This window comes from Bos javanicus, chromosome 22 (genome assembly GCF_032452875.1).
Source record: "Bos javanicus breed banteng chromosome 22, ARS-OSU_banteng_1.0, whole genome shotgun sequence".
NCBI lineage: Eukaryota > Metazoa > Chordata > Mammalia > Artiodactyla > Bovidae > Bos > Bos javanicus.
Window position 1 is genome coordinate 27,252,894 of NC_083889.1, and position 25,529 is coordinate 27,278,422.

The 25,529-nt window shown below is 39.4% G+C and overlaps 1 protein-coding gene across 3 annotated transcripts in view; it reads left to right on the plus strand.

Moving 5' to 3' along the window:
* CNTN3 (contactin 3) overlaps positions 1-25,529 on the plus strand; it is a 400,496-nt gene that overhangs the window by 196,259 nt on the left and 178,708 nt on the right. For all 3 annotated transcript variants that reach the window (XM_061396391.1, XM_061396393.1, XM_061396392.1), the window contains exon 5: positions 16,461-16,556. In XM_061396391.1, the coding sequence (XP_061252375.1) occupies positions 16,461-16,556 (96 nt within the window). The remainder of the gene's footprint in view (positions 1-16,460; positions 16,557-25,529) is intronic.

The following is a 25,529-nucleotide window of genomic DNA, read 5'->3' on the forward strand; positions in this document are numbered from 1 at the left end:
TTGTTGAAGAATTGAATGGGGGTAGGGGATGATTTGGGAGAATGACATTGAAATGTGTATAATATCATGTAAGAAACGAATCGCCAGTCCAGATTTGATGCAGGATACAGGATGCTTGGGGCTGGTGCACTGGGATGACCCAGAGGGATGGTATGGGGATGGAGGTAGGAGAGGGGTTCAGGATTGGGAACACGTGTACACCCGTGGCAGATTCATGTTGATGTATGGCAAAACCAATACAATATTGTAAAGTAATTAGCCTCTAATTAAAATAAATAAATTAAAAAAAAATAAAATAGAATGTTGATATTCACAGTGATAAAAAAAAAGAATTGAATAACCAGTTGAAAGAATCAGAAGCTTAAACTTTAATTTGGATGTGATATTCCTCCTTTTTTACTCCAAGTTAGAAATCAGAGGCTATGTCATCTGTCTGGCCCTGATACTTAATTAGCAGTGTGACTTTGGGTAAAATCTAACCTCTCTTGGACTTGGCTTGCTCTTGTAGAAATTGGGAATAATGATATATGTGTTGCCTGTCTCACAGATTGTTTCTGAGAAATGTGCGATAAGATGTGTCTACCTCAAGAGGTCTGTGCACATGCAAGTAATTTTGATTCTTTAGAAAGTAATCTTCATTTAATTTGAATTAAGTAAGTAATTTTTTTCAGGCACTCCCTAACTAATCTTTGATGTCTCTCTCTCTTTCTCACTTTGATGAAAATGGACAGTGTGAAGTGTTCATACAATTAAAGAAAAATAAACCTAATTAGCTTCTTTCTGTGTAAAAAAAGGTGATCTTTAAATGCCAGACCACAGGAGTTCTTATTACCTGTGAGCCCTGCTATTAGTCTGCAAATGTGCTGCAGAGTGAATCATTAAAAAAAAAAAAAAAAAGCTATTTATAAATAAGGGTAAGAATGCAGTATTTGATATTTTTTTCTTATAATGTTGGAGGGTTATTGCATTATGTTAATTCATTTTTATTTTTCTTTATTCCTGTAATAGATTGTTCTTCAGTCACTATTTTATTTTTCTTTATTCCTATAATGGATAGAAATAAATATATAATGTAACACTATATATTCATTGCTAAAATCACATGTGTCTTAATGGCAACTGTTCCATGAAATGTATAAACAGTCTCAGTGACTCAGCCAATTTAGCAAATAACAGGAGCTTTTTAAAAATTCACTTCATGTGTTGAATTTCAATAAATACTACTTAGCAACTACTCTACTAATTGCAGGGAGAAAACAGTAGAAATTATTATGTTCCTGGAGAGAGAGACATGCCTTTTAAAAACAAGAGACCAAGTACAGATAAATTGAAATATTGTTAAAATCTTCAAAGGAGAATGGAAACTTTTAGCTGGGCTTGAATGATGCAGGTCTGGGCTGATGAGTATGTAGAATTTACCATTGGCTGGGGAGGGGAAGCAGCTTGGTAATACTTACCAAGAATAATAAATTCCAAGAATTTTGTATTTATTTTCCCATATAATCCTCTCAGCAGGTTTCTAACACAGGTCATATTATCTGCATTTTTCAGAAGAATCTGCTTATCAAAGAGTCTGAGAAAACTGTCTAAAATCACAAAACTTATCTTAGTAGCAGAGACTCTAACAGAAATCTAACTTAGATTCTTTGCTGAAGAAGTCACTAAGCCATTTTAATCTAGACTGTTGAAAAGCTTTTTTAAAATGTTTGAGATATTATTAAGATAACTGCATTGAAATTATGTGATTTGTTCCGATTTTCAGAATATTGTCATTTTATGTGATATTTTTATTTCCAAATTGGCAAGTAGGTGTTTCTAAGTGAAAAGATCAAGCACATCTTTGTATAACTAATCATTAGAATTCCTCTGTGACACACCCAATAATGGTTAGTTTTTGAAATATAACGTTTTTTAAAAGTCTTGAAAATAGTTTTCTGTATTTGGCACTGTTTTGTATAAGAAAACTGGCTTCAATGGCCCTATAAAAATCAAATTATCTTTTAAAGGATGGTTCTCATACAGATTTTCTGAATTATCTCAAACCCCTGGCATACCTGGAGATCTTAGTTTCACAGAAAACGAAAATGATTTATAGTATTTCCACATAAATTTTTTAAAATGTGGTTTTAATGACAAAGCTAGCTTTTTAAATTATACATGAAGCATAAGAAGAAAAAATTTTCAGAAAGTAAGATTTATATTATTCTTCGGTTTACATTAAACTGTTCATGTTTTAAAATATAGTATTATAGGTGAATTAATATCCACAGTCAACTGGGAACCATTTTTTGCTTTTTTTTTCTTAGATTTAATGTACTAGAAGAGTAGAGCTGTCAATATCAAAAACATCATAATTTTTCTCATTTGATTTAAAAATCCAACATTTACTTTTCCTTAAATACATAGGGGGATTTGATATAGTCAGGACCAGTAGTTGGACTATTTAGTTGAAAAACTCCTTAATAAATTAAAATATATAACCATTTAAAGAAAAAGTACCTGGCTATTATAAAAATTTTATTTCTGCTTCAAATATAATCTATATATGTCTTCTGCTTTTTTTTTTTAGTTTTCAATGTAGTGCCATGCACTATTCTTTGATGGAAGGTATTATTCATTGTATTATTTGTATAAACCATACCTCTTAGGAATATGTTGTGATTTCCAGCTATTGTTTTTCTTTGAATTTAAGTGATAATTTTTAAAAATATTTCTTAAGAAACCTGGGTATGGAAATAGTCTAAAGATTTTTATCTTGTATTTATAAGCTTCTATGGTATTTTGCAACATGTATTCCATCTATTTTAGCATCAATCTTGGGGAAGGGGTGAGTTTCTTTATTGAGTTTTTCAAAAGTTAAAAATTCTCTATAAGCAACAGTTCTATTTTCTCATATACTTATTCCATCAACTTTTTTAGTGTTTCACTAGTAATTTAATTTCAGCAACAGCAAAGACGTGTAGCGAAGGTGATCAGTTCTGTTAACAAATATAAGCAGTTCACCTGGTGGAAGCAGAAAGGCATGCTAGAAAGTAGCTACTAGGTACAAGCATTCTGTGTGCTCTTGACAGCCGACAGTATCTTTCTTAGAGGGGGTAAATCATACTGCTTGAGTGGAAGCCATTTGTGCTGGATAGGTGCTTTTTGAGGTCTGCAGAAAGCAAAAAGAGCAGCTAGAGGAGGGCCTAACCAAAATCCTTAGTTTTGTGAGAGCAGCTAATCTAAAACACGATTACTGTATAGTTCAGAATTATCTGAGAACTCTTCTGTCACAAATGATGAGTAGTTTTAACTGGACCAAGATGATGGTGTTTAAATGCTGCCCTCAATATGCCAGCCAATTTGGAAAACTCAGCAGTGGCCACAGGACTAGAAAAGGTCAGTTTTCATTCCAATCCCAAAGAAAGGCAATGACAAAGAATGTTCAGACTACCACACAATTGTACTCATCTCACATGCTAGTAAAGTAGTGCTCAAAAATCTCTAAACCAGGCTTCAATAGTATGTGAACCATGAAATTCTGGCTGTTCAAGATGGATGTAGAAAAGGCAGAGGAACCAGAGGTCAAATTGCCAACATCTGTTATATCATAGAAAAAGCAAGAGAGTTCAAGAAAAACATCTTCTTCTGCTTTATTGATTATGCCAAATTTGACTGTGTGGATCACAACAAACTGTGGAAAATTCTTAAAGAAATGGGAATACCAGACCCCCTTAAACCTGCCTCCTGAGAGATCTGTGTGCAGGTCAAGAAGCAACAGTTAGAACTGGACATGGAACAACAGACTGGTTACAAATTGGGAAAGGAGTATGTCAGAGGCTGTATATTGTCACCCTGCTTATTTAACTTATATGCAGAGTACATCATGAGAAACGCTGGGCTGGATGAAGTACAAGCTGGAATCAAGATTGCCAGGAGAAATATCAATAACCTCAGATATGCAGGTGACACCACCCTTATGGCAGAAAGCAGAGAAGAACTAAAGTGCCTCTTGATGAAAATGAAAGAAAAGAGTGAAAAAGCTGGCTTAAAACTCAACATTCAGAAAACTAAGATCATGGCATCCAGTCCCATCACATCATGGCAAATAGATGGGGAAACAGTGACAGACTGTATTTTCTTGGGCTCCAAAGCCCACTGCAGAAATTGCAAGGAGCTACTTTGAAATTAAAAGTCGGTAGCTCCTTGGAAGGAAAGTTATGACCAACCTAGACAGCAGACTAAAAAGCAGAGACATTACTTTGCAACAAGAGTTCATCTAGTCAACTGTGGTTTTTCCAGTCATGTATGGACGTGAGAGTTGGACTATAAAGAAAGCTGAGTGCAGAAGAATCTATACTTTTGAACTGTGGTATTGGAGGATATGCTTGAGAGTCCCTTGGACTGCAAGGAGATCCTATCAGTCAATCCTAAAAGAAATCAGCCCTGAATTATCCTTGGAAAGACTGATGCTGAAGCTGAAACTCCCAATACTTTAGCCACTTGATGCGAAGAACTGACTCATTGGAAAAGACCCTGATGCTGGGGAAGATTGAAGGCAGGAGGAGAAGGGGATGACAAAGGATGAGATAGTTGGATGGCATCACTGACTCAATGGACGTGAGTTTGAGCAAGCTCCGGGAATTGGTGATAGACAGTTAGGCCTGGTATGTTGCAGTCCATGGGGTCACAAAGAATCAGACACGACTGAGTAACTGAACTGAACTGAACTGAGATGTGGAAACTTAACATAAATTAAAAGGAGAAGGATGGGGAATAAGTAAAATTTTAGAATCAGAAATACTCTGAATGACAAACCACGCTCTCTTGTCTCAATACCTAGAACACAGGTACATATTTCACGCATGCATACAGACTCATGCACCTATATTTACAAATATAAACATGTCTGTCTAATGAATGGCCAAATGTTAGGACAAGAAAATGGACTTCATCATCTAGGCAATGAGAGACTGATGTAAAATTTTGAGCAGGTATTAAAAACTGGAAATGTGTTTTATGAAGAAAGCTAAACTCAACTCTGTGGGCACATAGATGGATTGATGAGAAAGGTGAGACCACAGCTGGGGAGACCAGCCCAAAGGTTAGATAAACTTCTCACACAGTATAAAGATTAAAAGAACTGGGTTGGAAATCAGTGTAAGTGGCTCTATCCCTTACTGTGTCACCTTTGTCAAAGTCCATAACTAATTGAGCCACAGCTTTTTTGGAAAATGGAAAAAATGTTACCTTTAAATGGAGCTTTTGTGAAAATTAATTAGCTCAATTGCACAAAATTCTGTCACACAGCCTTGTAAATCCATTCATCCATTAATCCCTTCATATATCAATTTAGTGAGTTTTGATAGAGCATATTCTTTTGACAGTGGGGCTGCTGAGATTTAAAAGACAGACATGGCATGTTGGGGCCATATGCTTTGTATACCCCTGGTGAATTTGCATTCTAAAAATTTTCTAATAAAATTAAAATGGTGCTTGTGAGAAATTAGAGAAAAATGGGAAGAAAGAGGATGAACTTAGCAAAACAATTAACATGATAAAATTGAATGAGTCAAACAAATGTAGGAATGACCAGTGGCAAGTTACATGGGAGTCTTAGTAACAATACAGTACAGAAGTTGTAGGGTTTTAGAGCGGCCACTGTAAGAATAGGAAAATGAAATGTTGATTATGAAATGGCATTTAGATTTCCAAAATGTATCCAGAAGGCAAACAGAAAATGCATGTTTTGAATCAAAATTTTGATCAGCACAGCATTGATATATGCACAGTGGTAGAAGCATCACGAGTTCTGAGAGAATGTAAAGAAAAATGATAGTTATCACTTTTGAACATTTCTATGTTATACACTGTTTTAAGTGAATGATATGGCATACCTTATTTCTTCCTCATGACAATAGCAGAGATAATTTCTATTATTTTCCTCAATTTACAGATGATGAAACTGTGGATCAACAAGTGAAGGAATGTACCGTAGGTCAGGCAGTTTCAGGAAAGGGATTTGTGGCTGGGTTTGTCTGACTCTTGAGGATACAGACTTGAGTTTAACCCAAGTTAAAACATGGAAGGAAACCAAGAGGTGGTCAGTGGGAAAGGGAACTTATTTAACAAAAGTGGAGCATGAGAATTATTGGAAGATGTATTTTGCTTTTGTACGCATGATCTTTGCATGTTTGAAATCATATACGAGATGATGAAAGAGACTGAAATACAGATAGTTGTAAAAACAGAGAGGGAGAGGACATATGTATACCTGTGGCTAATTCATGTTGATGTGCAGCAGAGGCCAACACAATATTGTAGAGCACTTGTCCTCCAATTAAAAGAAATTAAAATGCAAAAAAACCACAAAACAGCAATATGACTGCACCAGCAATTTCCATACGCTGTGATGGGCAGGATGCCGCAGGAATAAGCCCTCCTGTGATTTCTGCCCTGGCACCTGCTTTCAGGATCTAGAAGAATGAGAGCTATTGTCTTGGGTACCTCATCAAGCTTTCTGATTGTGAACATTAAAATAATTATGAACATCTTAGATTGTTATTGAATAATTTAAAATATATAAGTGCTGGAATACTAGAGGGGGAAGAGATTCAAAAGGAATAAGGGAGTCTTGCACTGCTAGAATTCTTTTTATTTGTCAAAGGGCTTGCAGGCCTGTGATGCTGGAGATTCCCTCTCAAAAAGCCTGTGAGGTTCAGAGGGCAGGTGTTGTCCACAGTTTACAAATGAAAAACTGGGAGGTACAGACTAATCCCAAAGATAAGCAATGCCAAAGAATGTTCAAACTACCACAGAATTGCACTCATCTAACACACTAGCAAAGTAATGCTCAAAATTCTCCAAGCCAGGCTTCACTAGTACAGGAACTGAGAATTCCCAGTTTTTCAAGCTGGATTTAGAAAAGGCAGAGGAACCAGAGATCAAATTGTCAACATCCATTGGATCATAGAAAAAGCAAGAGAATTCCAGAAAAAAAATTTGCCTGTGCTTCACTGACTATGCTAAAGCCTTTGACTGTGTGGATCACAACAAACTGTGGAAAATTCTTAAAGAAATGGGAAAAGCAGACCACCTTACCTGCCTCCTGCGAAACCTATATGCATGTCAAGAAGCAACAGTTAGAACTGGAGATGGAACAACAAACTGGTTCCAGATTGGGAAAGGAGTATGTAAAGGCTGTATATTGTCTGTCACTCTGCTTACTTAACTTATATGAAGCACAAGCTGAAATCAAGATTGCCAGGAGAAATATCAGTAACCTCAGATATGCAGATGACACCATCCTTATGACAGAAAGCAGAGAAGAACTAAAGAGCCTCTTGATGACAGTGAAAGAAGCGAGTGAAAAAGCTGGCTTAAAACTCAGCATTCAAAAAATGAAGATCATGGCATCTGATCCCATCACTTAATGGCAAATAGGTGGGGAAACAGTAGAAACAGTGACAGATTTTATTTTCTTGGCCTCTGAAATCACTGCAGATGGTGACTGCAGCAATGAAATTAAAAGATGGTAGCTCCTTGGAAGAAAAGCTATGACCATCCTAGACAGCATACTAAAAAGCAGAGACGTTACTTTGTCAGCAAAGGTCTGTCTAGTCAAAGCTGTGATTTTTCCAGTAGTCATGTATGGATGTCAGATTTGGACCATAAAGAAGGCTCAGCCCTGAAGAATGGATGTTTTCAAATGGTGGTGTTGGAAAAGACTCTTGAGAATCCCTTGGAGTGCAAGGAGATCAAACCAATCAATCCTAAAGAAAATGAACCCTGAATATTCATTGGAAGAACTGATGCTGATGCTGAAGCCCAATACTTTGGCCACCAGATGTGAAGAGCCAACTCTTTGGAAAAGAAGCTGATGCTGGGAAAGATTGAAATCAGAAGAGGATGACAGAGAATGAGAGGGTTGGATGCATAATCGATTCAATGGACATTGGTTTAGCAAGCTCTGGGAGATGGTGAAGGACAGGGAAGCCTGCTACGGTTCAGTCCATTGGGGTTGCAAAGTACTGGACACAACTGAGCAACTGAACAACAAAAACAACAGACCAATCAAGTGGTAACTCCTCCAGGCTTACAGACCGGGATTATCTTAGAGCTGAGACAGGATTCCTGGTGTGCTCAGTCTTGTGTTCTTTTCCTAAATTTCACTGGTAGAAAGTTTAAAAATCTGCAACCCAGGCACACAGGATTTAACTTTGGTGGGGAGAACCAGCATGGAGATTCCAAGGAAAATGACATGATGGATGCAAAGATAATTTAACTCATTTCAAACAACTATTGATGACCCATACAGTGCCAGCAAATATGCAATAGTCTAGAGCTATCAAGATGAAAATGACAATGTTCTAATCTTTTTGGAGCCCCTAGAATAAGAGAACAAAATGGAAAAACAGGAAAGTATAGAAAATATACCGCATATCCAAGGAGCCGTGGCTGCACGGGCGCAGGAGGGCCTAGAGGAGCTATCCCACGTTGAAGGTCAGGAAGGGCAGCGGTGACGAGATACCGCTCGTCCAAGGTAAGGAGCAACGGCTGCGCTTTGCTGGAGCAACTGTGAAGAGATACCCTATGCCCAAGGTAAGAGAAACCCAAGTAAGATGGTAGGTGTTGCAAGAGAGCATCAGAGGGCAAACACACTGAAACCATACACACAGAAAACTAGTCAATCTAATCACACTAGGACCACAGCCTTGTCTAACTCAGTGAAACTAAGCCATGCCCGTGGGGCAACCCAATATGGGCGGGTCATGGTGGAGAGATCTGACAGAATGTGGTCCACTGGAGAAGGGAATGGCAAACCACTTCAGTATTCTTGCCTTGAGTTAATATGCTACTGGAGATCAGTGGAGAAATAACTCCATAAAGAATGAAGGGATGGAGCCAAAGCAAAAACAATACCCAGCTGAGGATGTGACTGGTGATAGAAGCAAGGTCCAATGCTGTAAAGAGCAATATTGCATAGGAACCTGGAATGTCAGGTCCATGAATCAAGGCAAATTGGAGGTGATCAAACGAGATGGCAAGAGTGAATGTCGACATTCTAGGAGTCAGTGAACTGAAATGGACTGGAATGGGTGAATTTAACTCAGATAACCATTATATCTACTACTGCGGGCAGGAATCCCTCAGAAGAAATGGAGTGGCCATCATGGTCAACAAGAGTCTGAAATGCAGTACTTGGATGCAATCTGAAAAACGACAGAATGATCTCTGTTTGTTTCCAAGACAAACCATTCAATATCACAGTAATCCAAGTCTATGCCCCAACCAGTAACACTGAAGAAGCTGAAGTTGAATGGTTCTATGAAGACCTACAAGACCTTTTAGAACTAACACCCCAAAAAGATGTCCTTTTCATTCTAGGGGACTGGAATGCAAAAGTAGGAAGTCAAGAAACACCTGGAGTAACAGGCAAATTTGGCCTTGGAATATGGAATGAAGCAGGGCAAAGACTAATAGAGTTTTGCCAAGAAAATGCACTGGTCATAACAAACACCCTCTTCCATAAACACAAGAGAAGACTCTATACATGGACATCACCAGATGGTCAACACCGAAATCAGATTGATTATATTCTTTGCAGCCAAAGATAGAGAAGCTCTATACATTGAGCAAAAACAAGACCAGGAGCTGACTGTGGCTCAGACCATGAACTCCTTATTGCCAAATTCAGACTTAAATTGAAAAAGGTAGGGAAAACCACTAGACCATTCAGGTATGACCTAAATCAAATCCCTTATGATTATACAGTGGAAGTGAGAAATAGATTTAAGGGCCTAGATCTGATAGATAGAGTGCCTGATAAACTATGGAATGAGGTTCATGACATTGTACAGGAGACAGGGATCAAGACCATCCCCATGGAAAAGAAATGCAAAAAAGCAAAATGGCTGTCTGGGGAGGCCTTACAAATAGCTGTGAAAAGAAGAGAAGCAAAAAGCAAAGGAGAAAAGGAAAGATATAAGCATCTGAATGCAGAGTTCCAAAGAATAGCAAGAAGAGATAAGAAAGCCTTCTTCAGTGATCAATGCAAAGAAATAGAGGAAAACAACAGAATGGGAAAGACTAGGGATCTCTTCAAGAAAATCAGAGATACCAAAGGAACATTTCATGCAAAGATGGGCTCGATAAAGGCCAGAAATGGTATGGACCTAACAGAAGCAGAAGATATTAAGAAGAGATGGCTAGAATACACAGAAGAACTGTACAAAAAAGATCTTCACGACCCAGATAATCACGATGGTGTGATCACTGACTTAGAGCCAGATATCCTGGAATGGGAAGTCAAGTGGGCCTTAGAAAGCATCACTACGAACAAAGCTAGTGGAGGTGATGGAATTCCAGTTGAGCTATTCCAAATTCTGAAAGATGATGTTGTGAAAGTGCTGCACTGAATATGCCAGCAAATTTGGAAAACTCAGCAGTGGCCACAGGACTGGAAAAGGTCAGTTTTCATTTCAATCCCAAGGAAAGGCAATGCCAAATAATGCTCAAACTACCACACAATTGCAGTCATCTAACACACTAAATAGCATATTGAAAAGCAGAGACATTACTCTGCCAACAAAGGTCCGTCTGGTCAAGGATATGGTTTTTCCAGTGGTCATGTATGGATGTGAGAGTTGGACTGTGAAGAAAGCTGAGTGCCGAAGAATTGATGCTTTTGAACTGTGGTGTTGGAGAAGACTCTTGAGAGTCCCTTGGACTGCAAGGAGATCCAACAAGTCCATTCTGAAGGAGATCAGCCCTAGGATTTCTTTGGAAGGAATGATGCTAAAGCTGAAACTCCAGTACTTTGGCCACGTCATGTGAAGAGTTGACTCATTGGAAAAGACTCTGATGCTGGGAAAGATTGAGGGCAGGAGGAGAAGGGGACGACAGAGGATGAGATGGCTGGATGGCATCACTGACTCAATGGACACGGGTTTGAGTGAACTCCAGGAGTTGGTGATGGGCAGGGAGGCCTGGCGTGCTCTAGTTCACGGGGTCACAAAGAGTCAGACATGACTGAGCAACTGAACTGAACTCAGCTGAACAATATTGCTTCTGTTTTATTTTTTTTAATTTTGGGGGGGAGCATGAGGTTATGGATCCTTAGCTGCCCAACTGAGAATTAAGCCCATATCCCATGCATTGGAAGGGGAAGTCCTAATCATTGGACATCCAGGGAAGTACCCCCCTTCCCCGCACATCTTTCAAACTGACAGTTCTAGGAGGCATTCTGTATACTTCTCAGAGGTTCATGCAGAATCAAGCCCTCATTGATTCTAGTAAGTAATGTACCACGTAATGATTTTTCCTCCATCCCTTTTTTACTTACCTCAGACTGTTTCTCTTACCTCCTGAGATAATCATCCATATACACTCAGTCACTCAAGTCTTTCTTGGCTCTACTTTTGGAGAAGAAACACTAAGATACTCTTGACTTTGTTGATTAAACCATTGTTTTTACAGAAGGAAACACTTATTTTCCCAGGACATATGTATTGCCTGCCATGATAAAATTTTCCCTTAGAAACTTCAATGTTGATTAAACATTTTGAGAATTTGACTAACCTGTTAAGTAGGAAAGGGAACAAAAGAGGAGGAGACGCTTTAAATTTGGAGGTTGGAATACAGAGCAGAAAATAATGGTTAAGTTTATGTCCTGCTGATACTGATCATGATTAAGAGTCAATGGGTTCTGTGTTATATGCACAGATTATGATTAAGAGTCAATGGGTTCTGTGTTATATGCACATTTGGGCTGCCTTCCAGAAGCTTCAGCTTTTGTCAGGAAAAAGGAGAAGTCGTGATCATCCCCTGAACCCTAGTTTTCTTTTTCTTTTTGTAGTAGGGCATCCTTTAGTGAGATTTTTCAGCTAATTGCAATTATACCTCTGATCATGGAAGCTGGATCATTGCATGGGATTCTTCTTTATTTGTAACATCTGGTATCAGAGAGATTCAGACCAAAATCTTCACTGAACTGCAGTCTTGATCTTTATTGTCTTTTTGGATGTGTTCATTGTGTTTTTTTTCCCCAGCTTTTTTACTCACACGCATGATTTCTCTTACTGGAAGCTTTCTGATTCCTTCAAAAGCAATCTTGTTGTTGACACTGTTCGGGTAATGATTTAATTTGGTAACTATAAACCATTAAGCATTTCAATATTAAACTTTAAAGAAATTTCAGGAATTATGTGTAAAAAGCTATTACATTGCTAATATCTGTATTCCATTTGCAATTTAACTATCACTACTGGACAGGATTTTGCATTTTAATTGAAAAAGCAACACGTCGCCTCATAGAATACAGTAGGGTTGTATTATATAAGTAGTAAAGCTCACCTGCAGTTTTCAGTGATGCTGATTTTATCAGCTTCTCGTGTTATAATTGCAAGTGATCACAAGGTGTTTTGAGACTGAGCTCTAAATTTTTAAACTTTAGGACCATTTAGTCAGCTGGCCATAGTTTCAGATTTATTGCTGCTTGTATGTTCCATTTTAATCCTCTTAGGGGGATTTTGTTTTTTACCTTGACATCTCTTATTGTCATATGTTTTGTATTATGACATATTCAACTGCACATATGTATATCCAGTTCAACATATGACCTTTTCCACCATTTCCCATAAAATGATCTATACAGAATTCTTTGGTCAGAAATATATAGGCCATTCTGTAACATCCATCCCACTGTAGTAGACATTATCAGTGCATATTTTATTTTATTTTCTGTCTCTGCCATACTGTACTTGATGTTTCTCATTTTGCTTAGCTGAACACATCTTATGGCTCAAGAAACAAGTGCTTCTTGTTGGGAAACCGTCGTCATTCTTTGGCTGATTTCAAGACCTGCTGCTAAGTCACTTCAGTCACGTCTGACTCTGTGTGACCCCATAGATGGCAGCCCACCAGGCTCCCCCGTCCCTGGGATTCTCCAGGCAAGAACACTGGAGTGGGTTGCCATTTCCTTCTCCAATGCATGAAAGTGAAAAGTGAAAGTGAAGTCGCTCAGTCATGTCCGACTCTTTGCAACCCCATGGCTCCTCCGTCCATGGGATTTTCCAGGCAAGAGTACTGGAGTGGGGTGCCATTGCCTTCTCCAGATTTCAAGTCCTACAGAGGTAGAATTGTGTACTCTAAGCCGTGCAGTTATACTATGTGACATTTCACATACCCTGCTTGATAGCCTACCTGGATGAATCCACACAGAGAAACCAGCATCAGTGATATGTAGCCAGTAGACTCAGACTCCAAACTGAGCACATGCATGTCGGAGGAAATCAGAGTCACCCCTCACTCTTCTCTGTGGGCACTGCCTCTGTCTTGTGGCCTTGTCTTCCTCTCTCTGGTGTGGTGAGATCAACTTGAAAGTGAAGTGTGCGAGCAGACCTTAGAAAACCTGACCCAATATAGAAAGTTAACATGTGTCCGGGTGAACTGTTTTATACACCAAGAATGGTCCATGTGCATATTCACAGAGAAAGCAATTAGAATACAGAGTGTATCTCTCTTGGTTCTACGTTCCTGCCTTTAATGTCAGTTTGGGAGTTACTGTCTCCAGGGTGTGATTAGAACTTGGGATGCCTTAGAGCTGCACAGCGCGTGGCCAGAAGGGCAGTCAAGGTGAGCCATTTGGATCCTGTAGGAGGTGGTGTGGAAGAAGGCGAAAGAAAGTAAAAAAAGTCGACAGGTGGATTTTATCTTTGTTGTGGTATCTTCATTCCTTGACCAGGGATCAAACATGCACCCCCTTGCATTGGAAGCGTGACGTCAACCACTGGACTGCCAAGGAAGTCTCTGCCTTTGATTTTTAATTCAGATTTCCCCAGTTGTATATATACTTATTTTGTGTGTGTCTGTGTATTTAGTTTTATACAGTTGTATCACATGTAGTTTGTATATCCACCTCATGGTCAAGATCCCTCACAATGCCCTTTTATAACCACTCCCATAGTCCTGCCCCCAGCTTCCCTAAACAATGCTGCTGGTGCTGCTGCTAAGTCGCTTCAGTCGTGTCCGACTCTGTTGCGACCCCATAGATGGAAACCCTAAACACTGGCAACCAGTAAACCATCCTCTTTCTGAAATTCACGTTCAGCTTTGGTCCTAGATGTAGTTCTTTTTAGATGCTCCTTATCACGTTGGTTTCTTGAAATCTGGCTTTGGAGGCTTCAGAATAATGTCAGAGTTTGCAAGAATTAGGAGATAGGAAGAAAATTCTGAGAAGTTTCTACCAAATAATTTCTGGCATGACTTCTTATTTATTTTGACTCCTAGACAGGCCTTGTTCTAATATAGTTCTTGTCAAGATTGAACCATATGCAGCTTTGACTTGAGTTTGGGGTTGTATATGTAATCTGTCAGGATATATCAGTAATCTGAAACTTTGGATGTTTATACTGCTTTTATCTCTATATTCCCTAAGGTTCAAAAAAAAAGAACGAAGCTGGGAAAACACTTACAGCACTACAGTTATTTTTTCTTTGCTCTTCTGGTGCATATTCTCCAGAAACTGGCCACATCAGGTTTCCACAAATAATGTGCCTTGCCCTTATAGGCTGTGGGGCTTCCCAGGGGGTGCAGTGGTAAAGAATCTGCCTGCCAATGCAGGAGATGAAAGAGACACAGGTTTGATCCCTGGGTAGGGAAGATTCCCTGCAGGAGGGCATGGCAACCAACTCCAGTATTCTTGCCTGGAGAACCCCATGGACGAAGGAGCCTGGCCAGCTACAGTCCACAAGGTCTCAGAGTGTCAGACACACACACGCCCTTATATACTGTAGAGACAGTGTCAGTGCAGAGCAAGGGACAGACCTGTGACAGACATAGTTAGTGTTTAGGCAAAAGAGATTTTCACCTTTGGAAGAGAAGAGACATTAGTTTCTGTAGGACTTCTATCTTTTTGGTGTATTCTAGGTAAAATCAGTGATGAGTATGTTTTCTGATGCGAAGTTATATACAATAGAAGAGAACAAAAATTGGACAAGAAATCAGTAAAAATTATGATACACACTTGGTTGTCAGAAAATAATGTTTTGAAACTTTTTCCATGTATGGGCTAACATTCTGATATGATGTACTCTTCTCTCTAGTCTTTGGAAAACATTCCAGTATTGCAGTTTCAACTCAGTTACATTTCAAGAGCCTTACTGTTTTGATAATGCTGCTTTTGGTTATGGCAATGGCACCCCACTCCAGTACTCTTGCCTGGAAAATGCCATGGACAGAGGAGCCTGGTAGGCTGCAGACCATGGGGTCGAGAAGAGTCAGACACGACTGAGCGACTTCACTTTCACTTTTCACTTTCATGCATTGGAGAAGGAAATGGCAACCCACTCCAGTGTTCTTGCCTGGAGAATCCCAGGGACAGGGGAGCCTGGTGGGCCGCCGTCTATGGGGTTGCACAGAGTCGGACACAACTGAAGTGACTTAGCAGCAGCAGCAGCTTTTGGTTACAGATTTAAGATGCTATAATACTGTTATATAAATTTTGTAGGGTAAACTCTGAATAAGACCATGAACACTATGTTTTCTCCTTTTATAGTCACACATATGATCAGTTTTGCTGATTGTTTAATTCCATGTTTATAATCTAACAATTTAATACTATTTTTAGTAACAATAAAATGAAACAGCGTAGGGTTCTTATTTCCCTTTGATGTGTTGACTATATTCATGTGTCTATAGTTTGTAGTTTTATCAATTTGAAGATGGTTGTTTCGGTTTTTGCATTTTTCAAGGCAAAGTTGAAATTTTTGAAGTCGTATCTTAAAATTCATGCTCTGCCTTACTTTTCATAGTCACCACATAGGCAATTTATATCAACCCTTAAAAGCTGTGAAGTAAGTATATTCTTTCACAAATTGACAGTACAAGTGTTCTGATACAGAAAGTGACACCTCGTGGTGTATTAACTGTGGAATGCACAGTATTTTTTTTTTTTTAATCAGAGTTTAGAGAAACAGGCTTTTCTTCTCTTTCCTCATAGTCTTAAGCTTTGTTCAAATGAAGCCCATAAATTTTCTCCATGCTATAAGCTGGAGAATATGAATTAGAATTTGCTATTCTGGATTGTTATGAGAAGAAATCAAATGGTTTTTAAAAAAGATCACTGGTGATCAAAATAGTATTTGCCTTAATTGCTTTATTAAATACTTAAAAATAATTATGTGGGCAATGATAAAAACAGTTTGTATTTTTTTCACTATAAAAGAAATATGTGAATTTAATTCACAGGGTTAGTGAGTATAGTTTTTATTTTTATTACTGAATTTCTAGAAACACTAATAAAGAAATCAAAATCCAAAGTTTCCTTCTCAAAGCAAATGCTGAAAGTTCTCCTAAGGTTCCTGAGAGGGATTTTTTTTTTTTTTTTAATTTTCCTATAAAAGGAAAGGAATGTCTCTTGTTCAAACATTTTAAATGTATGGTCCTTTCTGAAATCCTGTTTTGTTTTGTTTTCAAATCAGATCTTGAAAATTTTAAAACCAAAATGAGAAGTACAGTGTCAGTGCGTGAAGGCCAGGGAGTCGTCCTGCTCTGCGGCCCCCCGCCACACTCTGGAGGTAACAAGTGCTATGTTTTTGCTTCTTATATTTATTAAATAAGTTTCAGGGCAAGACCCACAGTATATGTGCTCTTATTGCTTCCATAAATTACTTTGAGAAACTTGATAATCCAAGCATTGTATTCTGTCGGCTGAGTTGGAATATAAGAAACTCAACAAAACATTGTCTATCTCGAGAAGTTTACAAACATGATTTACTCATTCCAACAAAAAAGATCTAAAGGCAGGCAAGATCAAGTTCATTCCAGTTCCCTAATGGTGCTGAACAATGCTTCATCCTTACACTATTACCATTTGTTATTCAGTTTTAGACCATGACATATATTGGTGTCCGTGGGGTTCTTTCCTCTCTTTCCCTCTCTCTTTCTTTCTCTCTCTCCCCCTGCCTCATACACACACACTTATACATGATTATTGATATATGCTGTTGGACCTCTTGATATATATGTAATATGTATTGAAAATGAAATATGTTTATATTCATATCATTTTTATTGAGGTGTTGAAATTACAAATTTTATGCTACATTGGTATAAATTGAATTATTGCTGGAAATTCAGGACCTTAATGAAAAAGCTGCAAGAGTGAAAATGAACTTCTGCATGTATGAAAGTAATTTAATAAGCCCTGTTCCCTGTTAAGAGCCTGGAGTGCTGGTTGGATTTTCCTCTCATGCTCCTGACCAGAGGGGAACCTGAAAAGTCTTCTTCCCAAGAGAGTAAAGCTTATTCAAATAAAAATATGCTAGACTTCAATTGTTTCATGACATCTGAAGCAAAGTCCTTGTGGCCCTTTGGTGAGTAGGCAGTTTAAATCACAAAACCTTCAGCCCAGTAAAACAGACATTTCCCGTCTTCAGTATCTGATCATTTGAAATGTCTGAGCCAGCTGCACACTGCAAATTTGGGGCTTATCTGCTTTGCCTGCCCTCGTGTTGGTGGGTACGAGTTTAAATTGGGCTCCCCAGTCTAATTCAGCAGTATATATTTTGCTGACATCATGAAGTTCCATCAGATCTTTGACTTTGAAGGGAAGCATAGATTCTTTTGATTAGCAAGAAAAGTAACTGATTTCAAAATGACTTGAAGAAAATAGGGAGTTTACTGGCTTATAAAACTGGGTTGATCGCATGCTGTCTATAGAGCTGTGTGGTTAACATGGAGATGTGCCACTCAGAACAGCTCGCTGCCTCACTGTGGGTAGTGGGGTCAGCCGGTGGCCTCCTGCTCTCAGCTCCTTCCCAGTCTCCTTGGCTGCAGGAGCCACTTGCCTGTGACCTCACCCTTCCAGGTGCTGCCTGCCTCTGGTGTCTGAACAAGGAGAGGATGTCTTGGGGTCAGCCATTTCTGCCTGTTAACACTGGGAAGTTCTGGTAGCCAGTGCTGTATCCAGAGCTACCTGCCAGGATGACCATGGCTTTTTTGGATGACCCCAATTTGACTTCTTTCTGATCTCAGATCCTGCTTCTGCCTCCTTGTTTTCACAGGTTTTGATCATTAATCAAAATCTTTCATCCCAGACTCTAGTTTTTGCTCCCTGAGAACCCAAACTAGTGAACTCACTAATTTAGCCAATTTCTTAAGCAGTTTATGTTTCTTGGTATTTTTTGGCTCTGCTTACCTCCATGTTGATTCCGTTGTTCTGTAGACTCCCTGTGTAGCACAGGTGGCCCCTGGCAACTCTGGGCTCTCATGATCCTTGATGCTAAAGATCCTCTTGGGCCAGACAGCCTGTTGCTCAGTAGCTCCTGATGTTAATTGGACTGGCCTTGCTTATCAGATTTTTCCCTCCAGCAAAGGGCTGAAATCAGCTCCATCTAATGACAAGCACTTGAATAAGAAAGACATCGTTTTCAAAGGAAAAGGGTTTCATTATGAGAAAAAAAAAAAGGAAAAAAAGGGAGAGGGATGTGTTAGATACACACTAACCACTAAACAGTGTTGGAATTACAGCTAGTAAGCAAGTATCAAAATTACTAAAATTTATTGTTTAAATCAACATAAAATAGTAGCTGGGCAGTCTTGTTTATGATGTATTTGGGAAATGCTGACCCGATTTATGAGCCTGCCTAGATGATCTTCTTTAAGCGCTTTTATGATGCGCTCGATGATGACAGAGGAGGGGCTCTTTGAGTTGCACACCGTGAGGGTGTCTTAATAAGCTGTTGGATAAAACATATTACAAAAGATGAATCATTTCTGTTGTCATGAAATTGGAGAACTGCCCGCCAATCACAGCTCTCCTCATGTAATGACATCCTGATTTCTCTCTGTCTTTGGTGACTTCATATAGTTCTCCTTTCATTTTTAAAGCTCACAGTCTGGGCTGACAGTGGAGGTCTATAGAACTGTTGGCAAAGAAGGAAAGAAATCTGCCTGGATATGGTGCATTAGCTCTTAAGAACTCGGTGCATGCACGGGAGAACAAACAACTGAACAAAAGCATACTTGCCTTCATGCCAGGTTGTGCAGGAAAATGATAGGGACCAGAGCAACAGATGTAGACACTGAAAACAGGATTGTCATTGATCTAGGTCTACCTAATGCTGTGCCTGCCAAGACACAGTTTATACCCACTGCTCTGACCCCTTGGTTTGGGAGCATCTTGAAGACAGAGCCTATGTTCAAGTTTGCCTTGCACCCAAGTGCCCAGCAAGGCAATGGCACCCCACTCCAGTACTCTTGCCTAGAAAATCCCATGGACAGAGGAGCCTGGTAGGCTGCAGTCCATGGGGTCGCTAGAGTCGGACACGACTGAGCGACTTCACTTTCACTTTTCATTTTCATGCATTGGAGAAGGAAATGGCAACCCACTCCAGTGTTCTTGCCTGGAGAATCCCAGGGACAGGAAGCCTGGTGGGCTGCCGTCTATGGGGTCGCACAGAGTCGGACACGACTAAAGTGACGTAGCAGCAGCGGTAGCAGCAGCAGCCCAGCACAAGGCTGGTTTATAACAAGCAGTCAGTAAGTAATAGTTAACAAATGAACATATTCATGAAATGAACAGAGGAATCTTCTTAGATTTGGCCAATGATAAATGCTTTTTGAGAATGTACTGGAAATCCTGTTTCTAGACATAGACGCATTTAACAGTTGATATGCCCTGGGCACCAAGAAGACAGGTGCAGACATGGCCAGATCATGGTGAACTCTGACCACAGCAACTCTATCTGCCCTTCTTCATTTTCTTGTGGACTGGGAGACTTCTAATTCAGGGGAGGATATGAGGCAGCATAGAGCAGCCAAAGCCATGACCTCAGGGTTTATCAGCAGGCGTGATGTGGGGCACTGGCTGCCCTGCTGTGACCTATTTTGTCTTCTTCCCACAAAGTCCCATCGTCCCTCCAGGACATGAGTTTCCCTTTTCTGTCTTCGCCACTGTGTTATTTTTATTCACTTTGCCATGTTTCTTCCATTCTACTTGGTCTCTTTTCATTGGTCAGAAATGTTTAATGTCATTGTTACTTTCTGATTACTGAAGATACCCTCATATTTTATTCATCTGTCATATGCTCTAATAGCCTGACAGAGTAGACACAGGGGCAAAATAATAATAGAAGTAATGACAGTAATAATAACAACAACAAATAATAGTACCCTCTATTTACTGAGTGCTACTTAGTTGCTAAGCAGTATGCTTGCTCTTGGTGGAAATAAATCAACTTCTAGGAGATTCTTTTGATTAAAAGTATGGAGAGGAACCGGATAAGTGACAAGGGAGATAGATATGCAAGGAGAGAGCCTCAACAGGAGTCCCAGAGTATGGACACTGCATATGTTCCTCCTACTCCCTTAATTAATTCATGTATGCAGATAATTTATAGGAAAGTAGCAGCAACCTGGGGCTGCTTTGCTGAAGAGCAGTCCCCATTTATTTGATGCCATAAGAAAGAAAAATTGTTTCATGATAAGTGACAATTAGAAATGTTTCTTGGGGGTCCGCATAATTCCTAAGCAATGCAGGCTACTGTCATTTGACAAGAGTCTTATCTCTCACGCATTCTGTGACCTTTCTGCCACTTCCTATTCATCATCATCTCTGCAGAATAATCCAGTACTTCTTTAAGGCGAAAAGGATTTGTATACTCTTGAAAATTAGTTGGAAGATCAGGAATTAGCAAGCCAAAAAAAAGGTACCAGCCAGGGATTATCTGTGGCTTAATTATTATTCTAGTTACCAGTAGTGTGAAAAGCTGGGAATTAGTATAATTACCAGTCAGTTACTGATTTCGCTACAAGATCATTAGAAATTCAAATGCATACAAAAAAATATCCTAGTATAAATAAAGATACAACACTGGATTATGAGTCCTTCATGATAAGTACTAATTAGACAGGAATTCATAGGTTAATCAAGTTATTGCATACACACATGTGAACAAAGACTTGATTTTTGTCCAAGGATGGCTAATGAGATTTATTCTGAGTAAATAATAGACCTGAGTGTTTCGCAGTGTTTCATAAGCAGATGACTTTGGTGTCTGATTCAGTTTCCCATGTCTGTGCTCTGTGAATATTCTTCTTGCAATAACAGCCCTGGACCCTGCCATCCACTTACAACAACACTGCCTCTGAGATGTGAAAAGGAGAGTGTGAGATGCCAAACAACAAGTAGTGGAGGTTGAAGCAACTTCATCCTAAAAATTGCTTTGTAAATCCTGGTGTGACAGAGGTGAGAACTGTCAGCAGCATAACCAGATGGCATGGGATTTACACACTCTGTAGCAACATCTTTTTTTTTTTTTTTTCTGCCCCCTTTACCGAGGACCAAAACCCAAAAGCTAACTCAGATAGTTTAGCTGGGGGAACTTAAAGAAAAGTTTCCAAGTAGGAATGTTCTGGAAAGATTCGTCCAGCTACTAGACTTTGTTTCAAGGGAATGAGATATTACCAAGCATTTTCAATGTGACTTTGACCCCAATCGAGAATTTCCCTAAATACCTTAATGTGTAAACTTCGCATGTCTTGTCTTGGGCACTCATTTTTCCTTGAACTACACTTCTCTACTGTTGAGGTTCCTAATCTATGGAATCTTAGTTGCTGGATCCCAGGTGGCTCAGTGGTAAAGAATCACCTGCCAGTGCAGGGGATGTGGGTTTTATCACTGAGTCCGGAAGATCCTCTGGAGAAGGATATGGCAATCCACTCTAGTATTCTTGCCCTTGAAAGAGGCGAGAAAGAGTTGGTCACAAAGAGTCGGACACGAATTAGTGACTAAGCAGCAACAATAGCTTTTTACAAAACTTTGAGGTAAACAATACATAGGCTGTTCATGGGCAAAATGTGCTTTCTGCCTCCCATGATCTTTGCATCACTGGTCACTGTGTAAAAGGTTTTTCTGAGAACCCAGCGATTTCCCCTTCCCTAAAACAGTGTGTCTGAAAGTTGCACCATGCACACCTTTATACTGTCACAGATTGTGAAATCAAAATCCAGCAGATGATTGGTGGGTTACTGAGGAGTAAGCCTCTATCTACACCACAAAATATCACTCCTCAGTTAATGCCCCCAAGCCTGGAAGGCGGAGGGATATTACCATGTCATGACAAAGAGTTAAGAGAATCCATCTGTACAATGACTGAATCATATTTTTCAATTGTAAAACTGTTTTTTGACTATATGCTAATGTTGATGTGACTGTCGATATTTATAGGAGTCCAAAATATTAACAAATTCCTAGCGGCATTTAGACAAGTATGTTCTGAATTTGTTAACACAAAAGCCTCAGTCACTGCTTACATGGATAACAATGAAATATTTTGATCTCTCAAGGAAGTATCTATTGTAGTAAATACTTTTATTCCTGCACATTGATTTTATAGTTGGAAATGGAAATGAAAAACCGCTAGTTTCTCCAGATTGCTTAAATGTAGAAACTGTGAATTAAAAATATTCCTTGAGGGGGGTTCAGGATGGGAAACACGTGTACATCCGTGGCGGATTCATGTTGATGTATGGCAAAACCAAGACAATATTGTAAACTAATTAGCCTCCAATTAAAATAAATAAATTTAAATTAAAAAAAATTATTCCTTGAGTCTGCCATGCCTCCTTACTTCCATCCATCCATCCACCCTTCCATCTGTCCACCTACCCATCCAACTATTTTATTCATGTTTTGATTTATTCATGCACTCATCAAGTATCTTTTGATGTAGGAAAGGTATTTATATCTTATAATGCTACTTTTACAATACTAAATATGGCCATTTACTCAAATAATTTTAATATTAAATAGAATAAAGTAGAAAGCATTATTGATAAACTTGATAGGAGTGTATCAAATCAATATTTTTTGAACCCCACCCAAACTGCTCCCCAAATGAAGTGCAATGCACTCATACTATAGGCAGTAGGAATCCACCTGTCCTCAAGGGCTATGGCTCCACTGGAAGGGAGAAAGGTGGGATTACTGGTGATGGGTTAACCCTGTAGTGACAGTAAGATAAGCGCTGTTATTCAGGTGGATGCTGAGCTTGTTGTTGATAGCATCAAGGAAGGGAGGATCACTCTGCACCAACCAGCTGGGCCTCAGAGCAGTCAGGTGATTTGTCCAAAGCCACACACAGTAAATTTGACTTCAGACCTAGGTCTATTGCTTTCTGATGGAAAGTTTTCTTATGCTTCCAGAAACTACGGGCTTCAGTTTTCCGATTTACATATCTTCTGCATTCTGGGACAGCATTCTCCAAACCCTTTTCACAGATGCACTGATATAATTAAAATATTTGTTAAGCACCAACACCCAGTGCACACACATGCATAAACACTGAGTCAGACCTGCAGGCGCAGGGAGGACAAACCAGGCCTCCAAGAACTAGCCTCTGAATCTCTGTTTCTTATGTGTAAACAGGGAATAATCACAGAACTTATAGGGTGGTTGTGAGAGTTTATGAAAATAATATATATCAATGTATGTCTGATTTATTTATATAGATCAAAATATACTATAATCCTAATATGTTTACTGTGGAGAAAATATAAAATTAAAATAGCTAAGTACATTTATGAAGAGGGTTTATTTCTGTTTTCTTCTTGTACCCCAAGGTACGTTTGTACATTTGTCTGGAATATTGGTACCCCATTTTAGAAAACACGGTTCTGGAGAGTGTTTGGGTTTCCTGCTTGCAACCATGAGGGTCGGATTATCTGTGGTTGGAGACTTCAGACTTGTTTATGTGTTGCTTACCAACACGCTGATACTTAGAGGCCTATAGATGCCTCTGAGGTGCCCGGCCTGTACAAGCATCAGTGGCTGCCTCTCCTCCTGCGGATTCCCTCCTTCACCTCCACAGCCTAGACCCGCACCTAGTGTGTTCCAGCCAGTCTCAGCTGCTTAGCCCAGAGAAGGGTCAATCAGCTACTCTCTCCTAGAAGTTAGAAAATTGACCTGACAGGCTGCAGTGTTTGAATTTGGAGATTTGAGGCAGAACTTCCCTATCATGCTGAGAAAGCTGATGGACATAGAACAGAGAAGCAGCCCTTCAGAGACTGAAAACAGAGACCGGGGACAGAGTGAAGGCTAAAGACTGCCTGGCTGCCGGCCCTCCAGCCTTCCTCCCTTAGCAGCTGCTTTCTTATCCTCTGTCGCCATGAAACAGCCCCAGTATAGGGATATGTATTCTGTTCCCTTAATTATTTTAATCTGAGTCTACTGGGTTTGTTTTTTACATCCAAGGGCTCGAGCTAATACAAAGGGCATTATGGTTAGGGCTACACCAGTGTGGAGGTGGAGAGGTAATATAACTGATGCAAGGAGAAGAGGAAATTTAATGTAAAAAGTAAAGGAAGAGAAGCTACATGTCTGCACAAGAGCCCCTGCACTGTTCTAGCGTCCATTTGTGATTGAAGTCAGCACAGAACATACCATAAGTGGTCCTAGAAGGAGACGGGTCACAGAAGACAATTTGAAGAAACTGCATTTAGGGTTATTTACCTGTTCATTCTATGAGTAGGTTTCCTGAAAATTTTAGGACTATCTAGGACTGCTCTGCATATATTTCATCACAGCAGCATGAATTCAGGCTCACTCCGCCCCCCATTTCATTCTCAAATCCCGTAAATGGTCTGGTATAGTCAGTGAGAAATCATTTTCTCCCACTGAAAAGACCACATAGTTTTCCTTGCTGTAATTCCATCCACTCACAAAGAGAAGTAAGAAAGAACATTATGCTCATGAAAGCAACAAAAAAATCACATGTGTAAGCTGGAAGTTTCTTCTATAAGAACTTAAAGGTAGCAGAGCTCTGACGTTTTCTGCTTTAAGTAAAAATTGCACTGTAAATAGTAAAGGCTTTGATTCTTGCCAGCTTAAGCAGAAATTAAGGATAACTACTACTTGGTGGGTTTTGTCAAAAACAAAAACAGTAACATTAGGGGAAACCTAAGAACTAATTTGTGTGCTAGCAAGAGAGTTAAATGCTCATTGATTTGCCATAAAAATGCATTTGTATGTACTAATGTTTTAATTAAGATTACATGAGCTACTGTAACAAAGAAATCTGAAAATATATTAGCTCAAACCAAATCATATTTCTTGCTCAAAGTCCACATCAAGTGTTTTTGATCATAGGCCTCTGGCTCCATCTGTTTATGCCTCTCCATTTCAGCATCTAAAATCCATGGTCACTACCTCTGTCTTTGTAGAGCTGACAGATAAAAAAGGAGGGGAAAGCCCCATGGGTGGTTTTTATGGACCTCTGACTGCAGGAGATGGCACGTCACTTAAGTGTACTTTCTGTTGACTGGTCCCCAGTCACAAAGTCAGAGCGAGAGCAAAGGAGGACCACTGTGTGTCCCCGGGGAAGTGGGAACGGGTCTCTCTGCCACACTCTGACACGTACTTTTGAAAATAAGCACAAACATGTTAAGACCAAAGACACATGAGGTGCAGAGTGTCTCAAAAGTCTGTATTTCATGAACTCTAGTGGCAACATAAGAAGCTCATTTTGGAGAACTTGTTGAAAATGTGT